This window comes from Rhizophagus irregularis, chromosome 6 (assembly GCF_026210795.1).
Source record: "Rhizophagus irregularis chromosome 6, complete sequence".
Lineage (NCBI taxonomy): Eukaryota > Fungi > Glomeromycota > Glomeromycetes > Glomerales > Glomeraceae > Rhizophagus > Rhizophagus irregularis.
In genome coordinates, this window is record NC_089434.1 from 2,097,016 (window position 1) to 2,113,161 (window position 16,146).

At 28.5% G+C, this 16,146-nt stretch overlaps 6 protein-coding genes across 6 annotated transcripts; 2 read left to right on the forward strand and 4 right to left on the reverse strand.

Moving 5' to 3' along the window:
• Nucleotides 1-7: 7 nt before the first annotated feature.
• On the reverse strand, nt 8-625 carry OCT59_026187 (uncharacterized protein; the record flags this gene model as incomplete). Its single annotated transcript, XM_025310462.2, has 1 exon — nt 8-625. The coding sequence occupies one exon, from the start codon at nt 623-625 to the stop codon at nt 8-10; it is 618 nt and encodes a 205-aa protein (XP_025182251.2).
• Nucleotides 626-1,689: 1,064 nt separating this feature from the next.
• OCT59_026188 (uncharacterized protein) lies at nt 1,690-2,124 on the reverse strand (the record flags this gene model as incomplete). The annotated part of the gene is made up of 1 exon (XM_025325207.1): nt 1,690-2,124. One exon carries the CDS (start codon nt 2,122-2,124, stop codon nt 1,690-1,692), a length of 435 nt encoding a protein of 144 aa, XP_025182250.1.
• Nucleotides 2,125-2,168: 44 nt separating this feature from the next.
• OCT59_026189 (uncharacterized protein) lies at nt 2,169-6,001 on the forward strand (the record flags this gene model as incomplete). The annotated part of the gene is made up of 4 exons (XM_066143003.1): nt 2,169-2,231; nt 2,589-2,637; nt 2,712-2,748; nt 5,947-6,001. 4 exons carry the CDS (start codon nt 2,169-2,171, stop codon nt 5,999-6,001), a joined length of 204 nt encoding a protein of 67 aa, XP_065992564.1.
• Nucleotides 6,002-6,215: 214 nt separating this feature from the next.
• OCT59_026190 (uncharacterized protein) lies at nt 6,216-7,079 on the reverse strand. The gene is made up of 3 exons (XM_025315720.2): nt 6,784-7,079; nt 6,640-6,716; nt 6,216-6,558 (listed from the first exon to the last, which is right to left on the reverse strand). Exons 1-3 carry the CDS (start codon nt 6,965-6,967, stop codon nt 6,418-6,420), a joined length of 402 nt encoding a protein of 133 aa, XP_025182248.1. The 5' UTR covers nt 6,968-7,079; the 3' UTR covers nt 6,216-6,417.
• A 1,189-nt stretch (nt 7,080-8,268) lies between these two features.
• OCT59_026191 (uncharacterized protein) lies at nt 8,269-9,665 on the reverse strand. The gene is made up of 2 exons (XM_066143004.1): nt 9,058-9,665; nt 8,269-8,857 (listed from the first exon to the last, which is right to left on the reverse strand). Exons 1-2 carry the CDS (start codon nt 9,523-9,525, stop codon nt 8,618-8,620), a joined length of 708 nt encoding a protein of 235 aa, XP_065992565.1. The 5' UTR covers nt 9,526-9,665; the 3' UTR covers nt 8,269-8,617.
• Nucleotides 9,666-12,190: 2,525 nt separating this feature from the next.
• OCT59_026192 (uncharacterized protein) lies at nt 12,191-14,548 on the forward strand (the record flags this gene model as incomplete). The annotated part of the gene is made up of 8 exons (XM_025325206.2): nt 12,191-12,380; nt 12,448-12,708; nt 12,778-12,930; nt 13,017-13,400; nt 13,485-13,706; nt 13,775-13,863; nt 13,930-14,022; nt 14,110-14,548. 8 exons carry the CDS (start codon nt 12,191-12,193, stop codon nt 14,122-14,124), a joined length of 1,407 nt encoding a protein of 468 aa, XP_025182246.1. The 3' UTR covers nt 14,125-14,548.
• Between the last annotated feature and the right edge of the window lie 1,598 nt (nt 14,549-16,146).

A 16,146-nucleotide genomic window follows, 5' to 3' on the forward strand; every position in this document is an offset into this window, starting at 1 on the left:
AGCATCTTTATTTCATAGTAGTTTCAAGTCCTAGTGCAATATTCTCTGCAGTATGACGTTCTTCCTTAAAAGCAGTTGCTTTAAAAAATAATGGTTTTGGCGTTAAGATCATATAGTTTACAATAGAAGTTCTTTGAATATTTGACCATCCATCGCTAATTAAACAATATGTAGGACTTTCAGATAATGCTGAATTAACAACTAATTCTAAATGTTCAAATTCTTGATCTAAAAGAGTGTTTGAAAGAGTAAAACGTGAAGGAATCTTAAAAGAAAAGCAGGCTTTTTTTAAGAATAAAATAAAATCTTCATTTTCAATTACATTAAATAAAATACTCGCCGAGCAAAAAGCCCGTATAAGAAGACTTTCTAAAATAATCTGATCTTTGGAAGTAAAAGCAAATTTGTATTCGTCGAAATGTTTGCTGTCTTTTACGTTTAGTACTTGAGGTTGTGAAGTTTCAGTTTCTACATTTATATCTTTGCATTTTTCGATATATTCTTTAAGACGAGAAGCATTTTTAGACCATATACCAGAACAAGTTTTACATGTATATTTTTCTTTTCCATTAGAATCAACAGTAACTTCATACTCAGACCAAAAATTTCCTCTTGTTTTCGGCATAATAAAATGGGTTAAACTCAAAGAAAAAAGATTTCGTGTGGCGTTGCTTAATTGATGATCAATTTGATCACTTTTTATTATTCAAATCACGTTTTAGTAAATCATTAAATCAATTTAAAAATCAGAAATTCAGAATCAATCTAATGTTATAATTGTTATAATTTTACTTACAAGCTTAAATATGTGATTCCAAATTATTCCGATATTTTTTCCAAAACCTTACAATGTAAGTTACATGTAACTTACAAAACTTAAAATGTAACTTACATCAAAATTTTTTAAAATACTGTAATTTTACAACCCTAATTATTCGACCTATATTCGACCTGATCAAATTTAGGCTGAATTGTCCTATTTTGACTAGTAAAAAGATTTTGTTCAATTATTTCATTAATATCATCATTTTGAATATTATTAAATTAATTTATAAAAATAACAATTCTTAACAGTTAACAAAAAAATGGATTTAATAAAATTAATGAATTATTTTTTTTATAATAATTGAATAAAGGAGAAAATAAATAAAAAGGATTATATAACTGTATATATAACTGTCAATTGTGTAATTATTATCAACTTTATGAGTTTATCCAATAAATGGTAACATCATTAAAATGGAAAATACTGGAAAAAAAAAACTTTATATTCATCTGGATATTTATTTGAATATCATTATCTGTATTTATCAATAGATCAATCCTTTAAAAATTATAGAATGTAAATATCTCTAAATTATGATGCATATCCAGTTGAGCAAAATAGAATCAGATTATCCTACTATAAATAGATTTAAAAAGAAAATATTACACTAAATTATTATGATTTTTTCCTTTTTAGACTAGTAAATTTGAAATTTTTCTGGAAACTTTTATTAGAAGTGAATGGGATTTTGTAGTAACTATTAACTTAGAAGATTTTTTTGCTAAACCATATTATATATATTCTGTATAACAAAAAATGTAAATTAGCTAGATATAGGTATTGGTTTGCACTAACTAATAAATTTTTTATAAAAACTTCATGCAATTGTTAGTTCAATAAACCAAATTTTTTTTATTCCTATTTCACAAATTTTTTTTAATACCACACTTGGAATAATCAAATTTTTGGAGATATGCTCTTGCATTTTTATCAGTTTCTTTTACCATCTTTTGATTAGTATAACCAATAATACCAAGTTCTTTTTGAATTGCCATTATATTCTCTTTCAAATATAAAATCAAATTATATATTTCTGCAAGTAATATATCTGTAAAAGCTTTATTGCTTTGATATTTCACTGCTAGAATAGAATTGCCATTGATGTCAAGTTCCTCCTGTATTGGTATTATACCCTCCACCAAATTTAACAACAACTCATATGTATCAGCAAGTGGTTTTACTTTCTTATTTTGATATATTGCTGTTTGATTTGCATTAGCATTAATACCAAGTTTTTTCTGAATAGCTATTATATCCTTCTTCTTATATAAAAGCACTTCATTATTGTTATTTTTCATGATTGCCTTGATATATTTAATGCAGAAACTTTGAGTCCGGAATAATGATCATCAGTCCGGACTCCGGAGAAGTGATCATTAGCTCGGAAGAATTTGCCGAGCCACATGTATGTACTTCTGTAGACAAAAAATAAGTGGAAATCTGTGCGACATTAATTTTCGTATATAACGCGAAAAGAAAATATTCATGTCTCTATTTTTTTCCCGAATAAATGTGAGAAAATGTGAAAGAGTGCCTAGTTGCAACACAGGATCTACCCTATAAATTAATATTGACGACAAAAGCATATGTTATGAAGGGCTGAGGACTTCACAATTTCAAGATCTACAAAAGCTAGCTATCTTTGCGTCTTGCGGGTAGATCATGTGAAGAGGTATGAAGATTCCGTTTACATGTGCTTTCATAACTCTTGGCATCAGGCGACGATGCTAATCACTCCTCATATCTCCTTAACTTTTCCCAGCAATATATAAAACATGTAGTGGTATGTAATTCAACCAACTTTCTCTCCCGTATGTACTGTATATGTCAGAAGTTATATATGCATGGGAGTGAGTTTTTCTTACTATGGGTCATTGTATTTAAGAAAGCAAGATGTCTTCCAGCTCCACTCTAGCTGACAGGTAAAAGACGAAGCTTGAGGAGGAAGAAATCACCAGCAATTCATTTCTCAAGATAACCGTATGGGAAATTGTGAATTTAGGGAATACGGAATGACATTAAGACAAGCATTAGAACTTGAGGATCATATTAAGGGGCTGGGTGAGTGATTAATGAGTGTTGTTATTACAGACATTATCTTTGGTAACAGGTGTTCGAAAAACTATAACAGATTTAACAGATTATCTTCCCCCTAAGAAATAGTAATTTTTTATTTGTATCATATAATGCGATAGCTTCGTATATATTTGCAAAATTATGTACTAGTTGCTGTCTCCGGCAACAATTTATTTCATAAATAAAGTATCATTATTTTATCGCATGAGAAACGGGTCACGTGTAATGATGCAATGCCTGTGCGACATAGAAACCTATATTAACGCCAGTACTTTCCTTGCCGAACAGAAAATAAATTTTGATCTCACTCCGGAAAGTAACACTATTTTTTGTCCGAGCTAACTTCGGTAAAAATGTAACGCTATACCAGAAACTACCACCTAACTATTCATGCTCGCGAGCCCTTCGGTCAGGAACTAACGTATAGTATTATTACTTTATGAAAGAATCTCACTCACAATATTGATGATAAAACGAAGCTGTTACACTGTCTTAAGGATATACGACTCAGGTGGGACCCGTCGTTGAAAGTAACGAAGCAATTCATTGTGAATATATTTCGGTAATCCTCCATGCATGTATTAATATAGTCAGAGAACTTGCTGGAAAAAATATCACTAAACCCGCAGTTCGAAGTTGTTGGTGAGGAAAATACGGGTCGTGTGGATTACGCAATCAAAGCACTTGAGGAATTAATTTACATCACGGAGAGTAAACAATATCAAATTGCTATTGGTTAGCTCATGTTAGTAAGCCTATTTCATTCCAGAGTTTCTTAGGGCCTGTTCCATTAACTGATTTGATACCTCTGATCGTCTACAGAACGTTATACAATGTGAAAGTGCTTTCCAAACTAATAAGAGAAAACGAAAGGCGGATGATGCTTTCGCTGAAGAATATGACTATCTCTTCGAGATCGTGACTACAGCTACGGAATGGCATTTTCTCCTTTATACCCCAGACGGGATTTCTTTACACGAGTAGAAACCCACTCAATATTCGTTTTGTCGAGACTGCTTTGGAAGAAGGTTCGGAGATGAAAAGGATCGTGTAAAAATGTGAAGCGGGTGATGGAGTTATTGTTGGGTTTATTGAGGGAAAGGGTGGATGTTGAGAAGAAGCCGGCACTGAAAAAACAACGGGTTCAGGGATTTTTTAGAAAACGGGAGTAATCGTGTATATTAGCGTGGAGACGTCATGTATCACGGGCATGTATTAATAAAGCATTTTACATTTGCCACATAACATTGAATAATTCGCATCATGTATAAAATTTTAATCGAACATGTCATCCAAGTTTTTAAAGCGGGTTGCAGAAGAACCAAGTATGAAGCTGAAACTGCCGAACCCAGGAGTAGACTGAAATCTAAGAAAAATTGCAAATTTCAGACTAGATGCATCCAGATAGCTAAGGAAATTCTTAATGAGGAATATCACCCACCTTTCTTGAATGGATTAGAGCTTGATGCCTTCTTCCAGAAATATCAAATTGCATTGGTGGTGTAAGTCAGTATCGGTTTCATAGCACTAGTTGGTATAAAGATGCCAAAAAACTCGAGGACATCGTTAATCGTGATCGGCAAAAAAGATGTATATGTCAAGATAATGGAATCTTTCTTCTCGAAGTATGGTACGATCAAAACCCGGAAATCGTTATTCCAGAAAGGATACGAAAAATTAAGGAGTACGTTAATAAAGCATACAAAGTCTTGACCTCCTATAATCAATAACTATTAATACAATGTAACTCTACGTTTAATAGATGTTATGTATCACAAGTCCCGATTCTCAGAATACAGGCAAAGTTCTGATGCTAATCTGGGCACGATGCAAAAACGAATTAAAAATGTATGTTCTTATCGATTATGTCCATTACTCGTATCTTTCGTTTCCCTTTCCCCTTCCCCTTCCCCTTCCCTTTCCCTTTCCCCTTCCTTTCCTCTCCTCCCTCGTCTTTTCTTTTCCTTTTCATTTCTCATACTTTTCTGTTGAAAAATCCTTTATGAAACATTTTATAGGCCATTTTTATTTTTTTCGGGTTGCAGCTTTACATTAGCAAACAATTTATTTTTACTGTGTATTTATTTTTTAGCGCCCGCATGTATTACAAAAAGATTCTTCCATGATATGTAAAAGGTAGTAATGTCAGAGACTGTGACGAACTCAAAGCTTAATACTTTTTATATGCAGTATTGTAAACCGTGTTTCGTCCACTTCCTTTTAAAAGTTTTTCCGGGATTGTTGCGTCAATTTCTATTGCGCACTTGTCCATCAGAAAAATAATGCACACCAATCACTTTTTTCCGAAAGTTCAGCATATACTTACCTAATATATGAATTGACGTTAACTGTTAATGATTTGTACGGTAATATGACCACATCACGATAATCAAATCAACTCGCCTCCTTAAATGCTATCAACAAGGAGACATCGGTTTTATCCGTTCCAAAAATCAATTCTTAGGCATGTTGCAAATTATATAAAAAGGTGAGGCAAACGTACTCGTGTAATTCACAAAGTAATAATAGGATATGTTGGCTTTATTGCTCAAATAGCTTCTGGAAGAAAATCATCGCAATATCGACTTAATATTTGATATTCGCTGTGATCACCAGCACGTGCCTTATCGGCGCAGTGCCATTAATATCGACGAGCTGATTACTACTTTTTCTTTTCGTTAACAGCGTTTTTTTTTTCACCTCTAAGTAAGTCTCGTTATAAATTATATTGATAGTTTTGTTAAGCATGAAAGAAGTGCCTGCAGTAGAGTATAGTAGAATATATGTCTATCGGAAGCCGATTATGGCGAGTCATCAAACGATGGCCGACGGATTTCGTTGCATCAAAATTATCATGGGTTTGTTAGCATGAGAGGTGCCTGCGATAGAGTATAATAGAGTATATGTCTATCGGGAGCCAGTTATGGCGAGTCACCAACAAGCGGTGGCCTACCTCAATTGAAAGACTGCCCACTTTTCAGTATTTGCTTGATACTCCTGTTTACGATGAAACATTCACAATTGTCTTTTTTTTCGTTAAGCAGTAATGGGAAACAACGGCAAACTAGTAATAGTCGAAAAGAAATAAATATAAATTAGATCTTAAATTTTCCGGAACCAACTCCAAATTGGGTTTTTCGCTTAATACATCCGACGAAGCGTTTACAAACTATTTAAAATTTTAGGAAATGTTTTGAACTTGCTTTAAGTCGTAGTAAGGGCGATAAGGCATATCGGTTAAATACCAGAAACCTGATATGGCTTGATTTAGATGTAGATATAATAGAAATGCATTACTTTTCTTATTCTTCTTATCACAAAGTAGTATTATAAAGGTATATTATACAATATATTTGAATTTACAATACGGAGTAAAATTCATGTAATTACTGTTTTTTTATAGTTGATATCAGCCTATTTTGTAATATTTTAAATTTGTTAACTCGCTTTTTATAATTACATTCATTTGTATAATAAATATTGTATTCAACATATACTTGAAGAGTTTTGAAAGACTAAATAGGTAAAGAATAGATAGTGAAATGATCAGATGTACCAGATACACGAGGATGATTTTGAGTATAAATTCGAGCATAATAAATATTATAATAAGACCATTGACCTACAATAAAAGAAATTTTTCCATGGCCAATTTTCTATTAATTTAAAATAATGTAATACTATTAATTAATAACAAGTTTAATAATGATAATGTTTAAATTTATTAAAGAACTCACGGCTGTTGTTTTCCAAATGATTTCAGGAGGAGTAAACTCATACCGAGGAGAACTTAATATTTCAATTACAGCCTCAGCTAAATCGGAAGAAACATTAATAAAATCACTTTAAAATTAATTAAGGAATGAATTCATATTACTTACTGGAAGGAGGTAAAGAAGATTTCCATTTAATGAATTGTTTTGAACCAATCGGAAAAGATTCCTTTGAATCTTTTATGATAATAGAACGAAATTCAGGTTCTCTTGAACCATATAATAAAGGAAAAGAGTGAATTTGAATTATTATAGTCATAAAGAATATTAATATTATGCGATAAGACTTCATTTTAATGAAAATATGCTTCTTTACTAAGCACAGAATGTGGTTAAAGCATATATTTAATTTAATGAGGCTTAGCCACTTGGCTTAGAAAAAGAAAAGAAGCGCAGCAAGTGTTACGAATAGATTCCCGATCCTTTCCGGTGAATTCAACATATTATTTTTATAAATAAGGAAATATCTACAACTTTTCGCAAGAAAAATATCTCAAAAATCCTTGATGGTAATAAGTACATTATTAAAACATATCATTTTATTGATGTTTCTTTTTGAATGAGTTTAATGTTCATAGAAATTATAATAAGTCCGGAAGTTACGGAGTATTGATGGATTATAAACTACGACTCTTGTTACAGTACATTGAGTATTATCCGTTAAAACAAAACAAGTAAAATATTTTATTGTAATATATCTCTCTCTTTCTTTTCCTCTTTATGGTAAATTCATAAATCACGAAGTAAAAAAAACTATGGAAATTACCCCCGATTTAATATTGGATATCTGAATGAACTAAATAGTTTAAATAATATTCTTCCGACATTTTTCCGATATTCATATTGTTCTAGAGAACAATGAATACTGGATTGGCAGGATATGGAAGAATGTTTTGCTAAAAATTAATTTTTGAAACAAATATTCTTAGAAATTGTTCTGTGATCACAAAAACAAGAATTGATCTCCTTTAATCTAGTCCTATTATGTGTTAGTAATTATTTATATTTTTTTTTCATCCCAAAACTGGGAATATAATTGATTATAGGGAGTTGATATTCAATGATTTCAATGGTTGTTTTGTTTGCCATTTATATTGAACAACTTTTATGTTAATTAATTAACAAAATATTAAAAAAGTGATGTTATGAAAGAAAGTAATAAAATTTTAGTAATTGTTTTTTTTTCGCGTTAGTATGAATTTATATCAGTTTATAAAGAAAAACGCGTTAAATGATAATTCGAAGATAAATATCATTTAATAAATGAATAAGTATAAATTTAGAAATTTAGTCATTTTCATGGTATGACATCGGTTAATAATAATATTCTAATTATGAAAATAATTAAATAAATAATTAGTAATATTATTAGTTTCCATTCACGAATTAATATAATAAAAGGACTCATTATTATATTACTTTATTATTTAATTTGTGACATAACCCCTACAAGTCAATCAGTCAATCGGAAATATTAGTCCGCTTTTTTTTAATGTGGCTTAAACAAATCAGCTTGGCTGATAAAAACTCACGCCACACTAAAATGGCGGACTTGTTTCCAAAGTCCAAACAAGTTTAGTTTCTTTTTTTTTGTTCTTAAAAAAGGCAATTTATTCTTAAAAAAAAACTTATTTATACATATAAAGTTATATCTTAAATATGAAAGTTACGCATACATTCATTTAAGTAATTAAAAGGTGAATAAAAATCCGCTTATTGTATGTGCTTATTTATTTATACTAAAAAATATGTAAGTTTATGCGAAGATAAATAGATATATTGGGTATTTAACGATTGAAAGAAAATTTTGTATTACACTCCCCAATTTATGTAACGATACTATGTAAAAAGGGGATGAGGAGTTTTTCTTTTTTCCTTTTTTTTTAAAAAAAAAAAGATAAATAAATAAATAATCAAGATTCCATTATTTAATAATTGCTTCTTATTGCTGTTCTTCGTAGTCAGTTTTTCCAGCGTCGCAGTTATCTGATAGGTTCGACTTGATGCAACGTCCGCAAGGTCTTTTTCGATCACAACCCTTTTTGATTTGACGACATCTTGAACAAGCTCTAGGAACTGGCGTCGATTTTGATTTTTTCTTGCTATTTGATTTTTCGGCGGTAATATTATCCTCATGTTCAATTGACGAATTTTGAGGAGAAAAAATTTTACGTTTTTTTGCCTGTAGAGGAATAATAGAAATGGCACGAGTAATGAATTGCACAGATCCTTTTCGCTTTCGAATTTTATCATTTTTGGAATTTTGCTATTTAATTATTATATATTATATAAAAATTTCTGTGAATTCTTTTCAATTATTATGTAAATTAAAAACTAATAATGATAATAAAAGATAATAATAATTAATAAAAAAATAAATACCTTTTTTATTTCTTCATTTTCTATGCCTTTTCCTAATTCACTAGAAATGATACTTTCGCTAGTATCGTCGCTATAAACAAGATTAACTTCATTTTTAATAACGGATTTTTCTGAATTTTTCGAGCTTTTTTCACTACGATCAATTATATCATAACATTTATCCCTTTCTAAAGAATCATAACTTCCAGTGATAAAATTTTGCTCAGAATCACGGAGGGAAAATCGTTCCATATTAAAACACTTTGAAATTTCCTCGTGAATATCATTTTTAGAATCACTAGAAACGAATATAAAATGAACATAACAATCAGTTCCTTCGTCGTCTTTTTTAATGGAAATTCTTTTTTTCCAGATGGAAGGATAATGATTTAATAGTTGTGGGCGTACAGGTGGTAAAGGTAAAGTAACTGGAGATTGTGGCGGTTGAGGGGAAACAATTGGGGGATTGTCTTCGAAATGGCCAGACATTATTACTGAAACGAAGGGCGCGTAATAATCTTTATGTATAGTATCGCGAATTTTTTAAGTCGTAAATAATGTTTTTTATTATTGATAATTTTTTTTTTTATTTTTTTTATTAAAAAAAATCAATATTATACGAATTGCTCAAGATCAATCGTAAACTTCTTTAGCTCTATATATATACGAAAAAAAAGGTTCTTTTTAACGGATAATGAATCGGATTAATAAACTACTTTTAAGAAAAAATATATACATCAAAGAAATCAAATCAGGAGTTTATAATTCCGAGAGCTGAGGATAATTCGTCAGAAGTTACGTGTAATTTTGAAATTATCAATTCTATGAAAGAAAAGTAATACAAAAATTCTTAATGTTTAGATTATTAATAATAAAAATGATTGAGAGTGCATCTAAATGAATATTAACAAGAATTTAAATTTGTAAAATATTAAAATTATTAATAAAAAATGCATAGGCCTTGGGGTTATTTATTTATCTCATTCAATATTCTTTTATGGTATAATCTATTAATTTTTTCTCTCTATATTCGGAGTATTAATTACCAAAACTCCGATTTCACTGTAGATCGCTGAAAGTATGGACTATATAACGCATTCCACGCGGAGATGAATTGCCTAACTTAATAAGGAAACATAATAAAATTTTTGAGATCCAAAACTACAAAATTAAAAAAATCGGCGCGTTACATCACGATGTAATTCTAATATTAGAAAAAGTGTCTTGAACGTACTTTGTAAATTAACCACAAGTGGCAAACAAATTAACCAACCAATCTAGATTGGTTTCTCGTTACCATTCAGTTACACTATAGCGTCATTGCCTGCGGTAAATCAGTAATCGATTCATTGTTTTGTTTTATTTGTTTATCGTTTATAGACAAATGTTTGTAATATTAAACTCTCTGTTTATATTTGTTATGCAAATTGGATATAAAAGTATTCTTCTTTTACATCTACTTTTAAATATGGAACCCGTGATTGCGTTTTGAAATTTTCATTTTATAATGATTTGCGAATTAATTTCGGATTTTCTTTCCGTTCTTTCCGAAAGTCTTGTTTGAAATTTTACTTAGAAAGATTGCATTTTATTGCATTTATCATTATAAATTACTTGAATATTTACACGGATTTATTTTTCCGATAATAAAATTCCTAAATTATGAATTGTTTCGCTTTTATTAACCGTTATGATAACTATGAACTTCATGCTTCAAATTTCCTATCTTATCTTGGAAATCAAATGAATTATCGCAGTCATTAAACTATGGCTTTCCTGTGAAAAAGTTGATCCGTGTTTTATATTCCATGTTCGTAAATACGGATTTTGTCGATCTTTTGTAGCAGATTTCGGAGTTTGTCAGAAAAATGGAGATTAAATTTTCAATAGTGCCGCAGTAAATCAAAAAAAAACAATGGACATATTGCACAAATTTCCATATCGGAAGAACAATTGATAAAATTTGCTCCCGAATCCCGATATGAACACGCACCACCTCCCGACCTACAATTAATAACTCCCACATTCGGAAATCGGTACAACACGTGCAATCCGTAGTACTAATTAAGAAAAATGAAGCTTTGATCCCATTTTGACCGTAATTATGCGATTAAGTAAAGAGTCACTGTTTACTTTTTACATAATTCAAAAATCAAAAGAAGTATGAAACTCTGGGTAATATTAGGTCAAACTGAAAATATTAACACCTATTCGAAGTGTAAAATCCAGAGTACCGAAAATTGTCCCTACTTAATTCAGTATCCATGTCTCAAAAACAATATTAATATATGGATTAATTGTTGAAGAAAGAAAGGAAAGAACAATAAAGAATATATCGTAAAGCTTATTTTTTTCATCTAAATGTGTCCCTTTAAATTACAATCAGACACTTTCACTATATCATCCGTATATGTTCTATGCATCATAACCAGCTAAGCTAGCAAACCATTTTTTATAATTATAGATTAGTAGGATTTAATTTACTATCTTTAAGGAAAAAATGTTATTATCTAATCAACTTCAATTTATTTAAAACTTATTTGAGTTTTTCCTTTAGATTATAATATTATATATATATATATATATATATATATTTATCAATAAATTCGATTTAATTCTGATGACATTAATTCAACTTCTCATATTACGGAATGTTGAAATTTTTTTTTTTTTACACTCAATTTTACTATATCTGATATATATATGTGAATTTAGTTATACGTAAAAAAGAATTATTTCAAAGTTAAGACTATCCCAAGTAAACCTGAATACTCGTACTATGTTTTCATAAAAAAGAGATGTCCTACCAGAATTTCTCCTCTCTCAAAGTTCCATATACCCATAAAATAATATTATTATATGCATTTAATTAATTTGGTTATTTTATAGATTGAATGATTTGTACTTCAAATAGTAAGATTAACGATTGATTAGTAATTAGATTATTTGGAAATCAAGCCGGGAATCTACCAATCGATTTTACCCGTTAAATTATTTTATTTTATTTTATTTTTTTTTTAAAAATGCTTCTCTTTTTTTGTTTAAGATTTATATGAATTATATCTCACGCTTTTCGTTATCTAGAATTTACATAAAAACAGAAACCCTGTCGGCAAATAACCGCATTTTACAACTTTATAAGTCTCTTTCGACTATGCCTCCTACTACCGTAAACAGGAAACAGTACGATTATTTGGTTATTGGGGGAGGAAGTGGTGGACTAGCTTCAGCTAGACGAGCAGGTAGTTATGGTTTAAAGGTTGGTTTGATAGAATCAAGTGGGCGTTTAGGTGGAACTTGTGTGAACGTCGGTTGCGTTCCCAAAAAGATCATGTTTAATACCGGTAACGTTTCTGTTTCTGTTACTGTCAGATTCAAAAATTTTGTTATTAAGAACCTTTTTTTTTACAGCTTCTGTTATGGAATCCCTCCATGATGCAAAGCAATATGGTTTTGATTTACCATCAATTCCAAAATTCGATTGGAATTATCTCAAGCAAAAGCGAGATGCATATATAAAACGTCTCAATGGAATTTATTTAAATAACTTAAATAAGGATAAAGTCGATTACATTGAGGGAAACGCTAGTTTCGTAAGCAAAAATGTTGTGAAAGTGGAACATAATGGAAATATTGAAGAAATCGAGGCAAAAAAAATATTGATTGCTACAGGTAAATATGTCATAATTTAAAATTATTAATTTTTAACAAGCTTATATATATCCTGATTTTATGTTAAAGGTGGACATCCACATATTCCTCATGAGATACCTGGTGCTAAACTTGGTATTTCAAGTGATGGTTTCTTCGATCTTGAAGAGCAACCAAAAAGAGTTATGGTCATTGGGACTGGGTACATTGGTGTTGAATTAGCTGGTATATTTAATACTTTAGGTGAGTAAATGCAATCATTGTAAATTATAAAATTATAATACACTTAATATCAATTATTTATTATTAATTTATTTATCGTTGTATAGGTAGTGATACTACAATTGTTTCCCGTTCAGGTGAAATTTTACGTCATTTTGATCCAATTATCAAAGACACACTTCTTGATCAAATAAAAAAGGAAGGTTTACGAGTTTTAACCCACGGTCATGTTCAAAGTCTTACGCGTGATTCACCAGATGGACCCATTAAGGTTCAGTTTAACTCAAAAGAAACTAATGACACGACTGAGGAATTTGATACTCTTTTATGGGCGATTGGAAGGGAACCAAATACTAAAAATTTAAATTTAGAAAATACTAGCGTTAAACTAAATGATGACGGTTATATTATTTGTGATGAGTATCAAAATACGTCTGATGAGGAAATTTATGCTCTGGGGGATGTTTGCGGAGTTGCACAATTAACGCCTGGTAGAATTTTTATATTAATAATATCTGTCTATTAAATCATATTATAATTTGATTAAATCATTTATGACCTCTTGAATTTGATAGTTGCAATCGCAGCTGGACGTCGATTGTCAGACAGACTTTATGGTGGTCCAATGTTTACTAACTCCAAACTTGATTACAATAATATTCCTACTGTCATATTTCATGGTACTTGTGGAGCAGTGGGCCTTACTGAACCAGAAGCTCAAAAAAAATTTGGCAACGAAAATGTTAAAGCTTACACTTCCAAGTTTGTAAATTTGTATAATTCAATGACAGAGCACAGTAAGTTTTTATTTTATATACATTTCTTTATGTGATCATAAACATTTATATTAAATAATTTTTTATAGAACCAGTAACAGCGTATAAACTTGTTGTTGTTGGTAAAGAAGAAAAGGTTGTTGGTGTTCATCTCGTTGGACGGGATTCCGCTGAAATAGTATGTAAGATCCATACTTTGTATTTTTTTATTTGCAATAATAAGTAATTTGTATATTCTGTATAGTTACAAGGATTTTCGGTTGCCGTAAAAATGGGTGCTACAAAAAATGATTTTGACAATACAGTTGCAATACATCCTACAGCCGCTGAAGAATTGGTACATTTATTTTGTTCATTTCATTACTTATTTGTTTTATTGTTTTATAATAAGACATTTACTTGAATTTCTCTAATAAAATTTTAGGTAACAATGAGATGAAAAGAGTATAAATGTTTACTATATTTTGTATTGGTATACAATTAAAATCTCCGCGCCAAGATCACATGATTTGTATAAAATTTTACTTCCCCATATTATTTAAATAAAACTATGAAATTATAATCTATATTAAATTTATTAAGAAAATTTCTAATTTTAACCGGAGGTGCCATGACGAACAAGGTGATAAATAGTTTTAATAACAAACAAATTTTTGTCTTCAGATTAATTAACAAAAATAAAGACCATGGGTTGTGATAAATAAACCTAACCCTAACATTATTAACCCTTAACACTAATAAATATTAGGGTAAGGAATTTCCCTCCGGTTAAATGTAGTTATTTTCTAATATTTAATTATAAAAAAATGATTTATTTATTACTATTTGATTTATTTTAATAAAGACAAATCTAATAAAAAAATTTATATAATATATTATATTGTATAAACAGTTTATTTATATCTAATTAAATAATGATAAAATTATCCTTTTATAATTGATATTAATGGAATTATAGTTCAAAAAACATTTAGATTGTTTTGATAAAATAAATCAAATAGCAATAAAATTATTTCTTTATAATTAATAAAGAATTATAATTTATTAATTTAGTAATTACCATACCATTCTAAAATTAAACAACCTTTTTTAGTATAAAGTTGTTTAATTTTAGATACTTTTCTTTTTGTGTAAAAAATCCAAAAGAAATGAAGAAATTGTGCATTTAGAGACTTTATATATAATGTAATACAATGTTGTATTTAATAAATAAATCATCATTAATTGATTTTATATGCATACTTGTTTTTTTCATTTTAAAAACTTGCTATACAATATATTGCTATAAAGAAATAAAAGGCAAAATAAAGCTATTGGTAAAAAAACTATTAGTAAACAAGCTATTAAATAACAACTCATATTCTATTAAATAAAAAAACAGGTTGTTACTTATATCAAGAAAAATGGAATAGTTAAAGCAGTAAAGTCTTTTAAATTTAATAAAAACATAGTTAATTACTGGGTTAATTCCAATGAAAAGTAGATAAATAAACTAAATTAATATAGCAAATAAGTTAGCTTGATTAAAAATATTTTTACTTAAAAATTGAAAAAGAACTCTATAATAATTGGATTATAAAATAAAGAAAATAAAATGGGTCTAGTTCACATTACCAACAATTATATTACTGACAATTATTTTACCGACACTTACTTTACCGACAGGTATATTTTACCAACAATCATATTATCAACAATTATTTTACCAACAAAATAATAATATAATTTTAAGTGTGTAATAAAATAAAGTAATATAGAAATAGTTATTTATTTATTTTGTTATTGTTTATTTATTATTATTTAAAATAAAACTTTTATTAATTTATTATTTATTATTAATTGAAATAATATACAGTATATTATTATATTTAATTAGCATTTTGAAATACTCTAGAATGCTTATAAAAAAAGCAAATTATATAAACTAAATTAAGAACAATTCTAAGTACAATATATTATAAAACTGAAATAAATTTTTAAAAGAAAAAATGTATTTGTAACAGCCTGTTACATATCTTATTTGTAACATCCTTTTTTTATTTATTTTTTTTTTAATAATAAATTTAAATATGTGTTTCACAAATAAAATTTTTATATGCAAAATTTAATTTGAAAACCTTTTACTTAATGTACTTAAGACAGTTTCATAGATAAAATTTTAAGTTATAAGTAGTTTCTTAAAATTTTTTAAAAAATTCTTTTGTCTTAGTTACACGACTGATCTTTTATTTTTGTTTACATTACGCCTGATCTTAAATTTTAATTGGATAAAATTGGTGTTGTTACAAATAAGACGTATAACAGGCTATTGCAATTAGATTTATCCTTTTTAAAAAATAAAATTAATAAAATTAAATATTAAATTCAAGTTATTTTATTATATATAAATATCATAGTATTTTACATTTTGTTATATATTAATCAATTTTTTATTTTATATATTATGGTAAATTCTTTTATA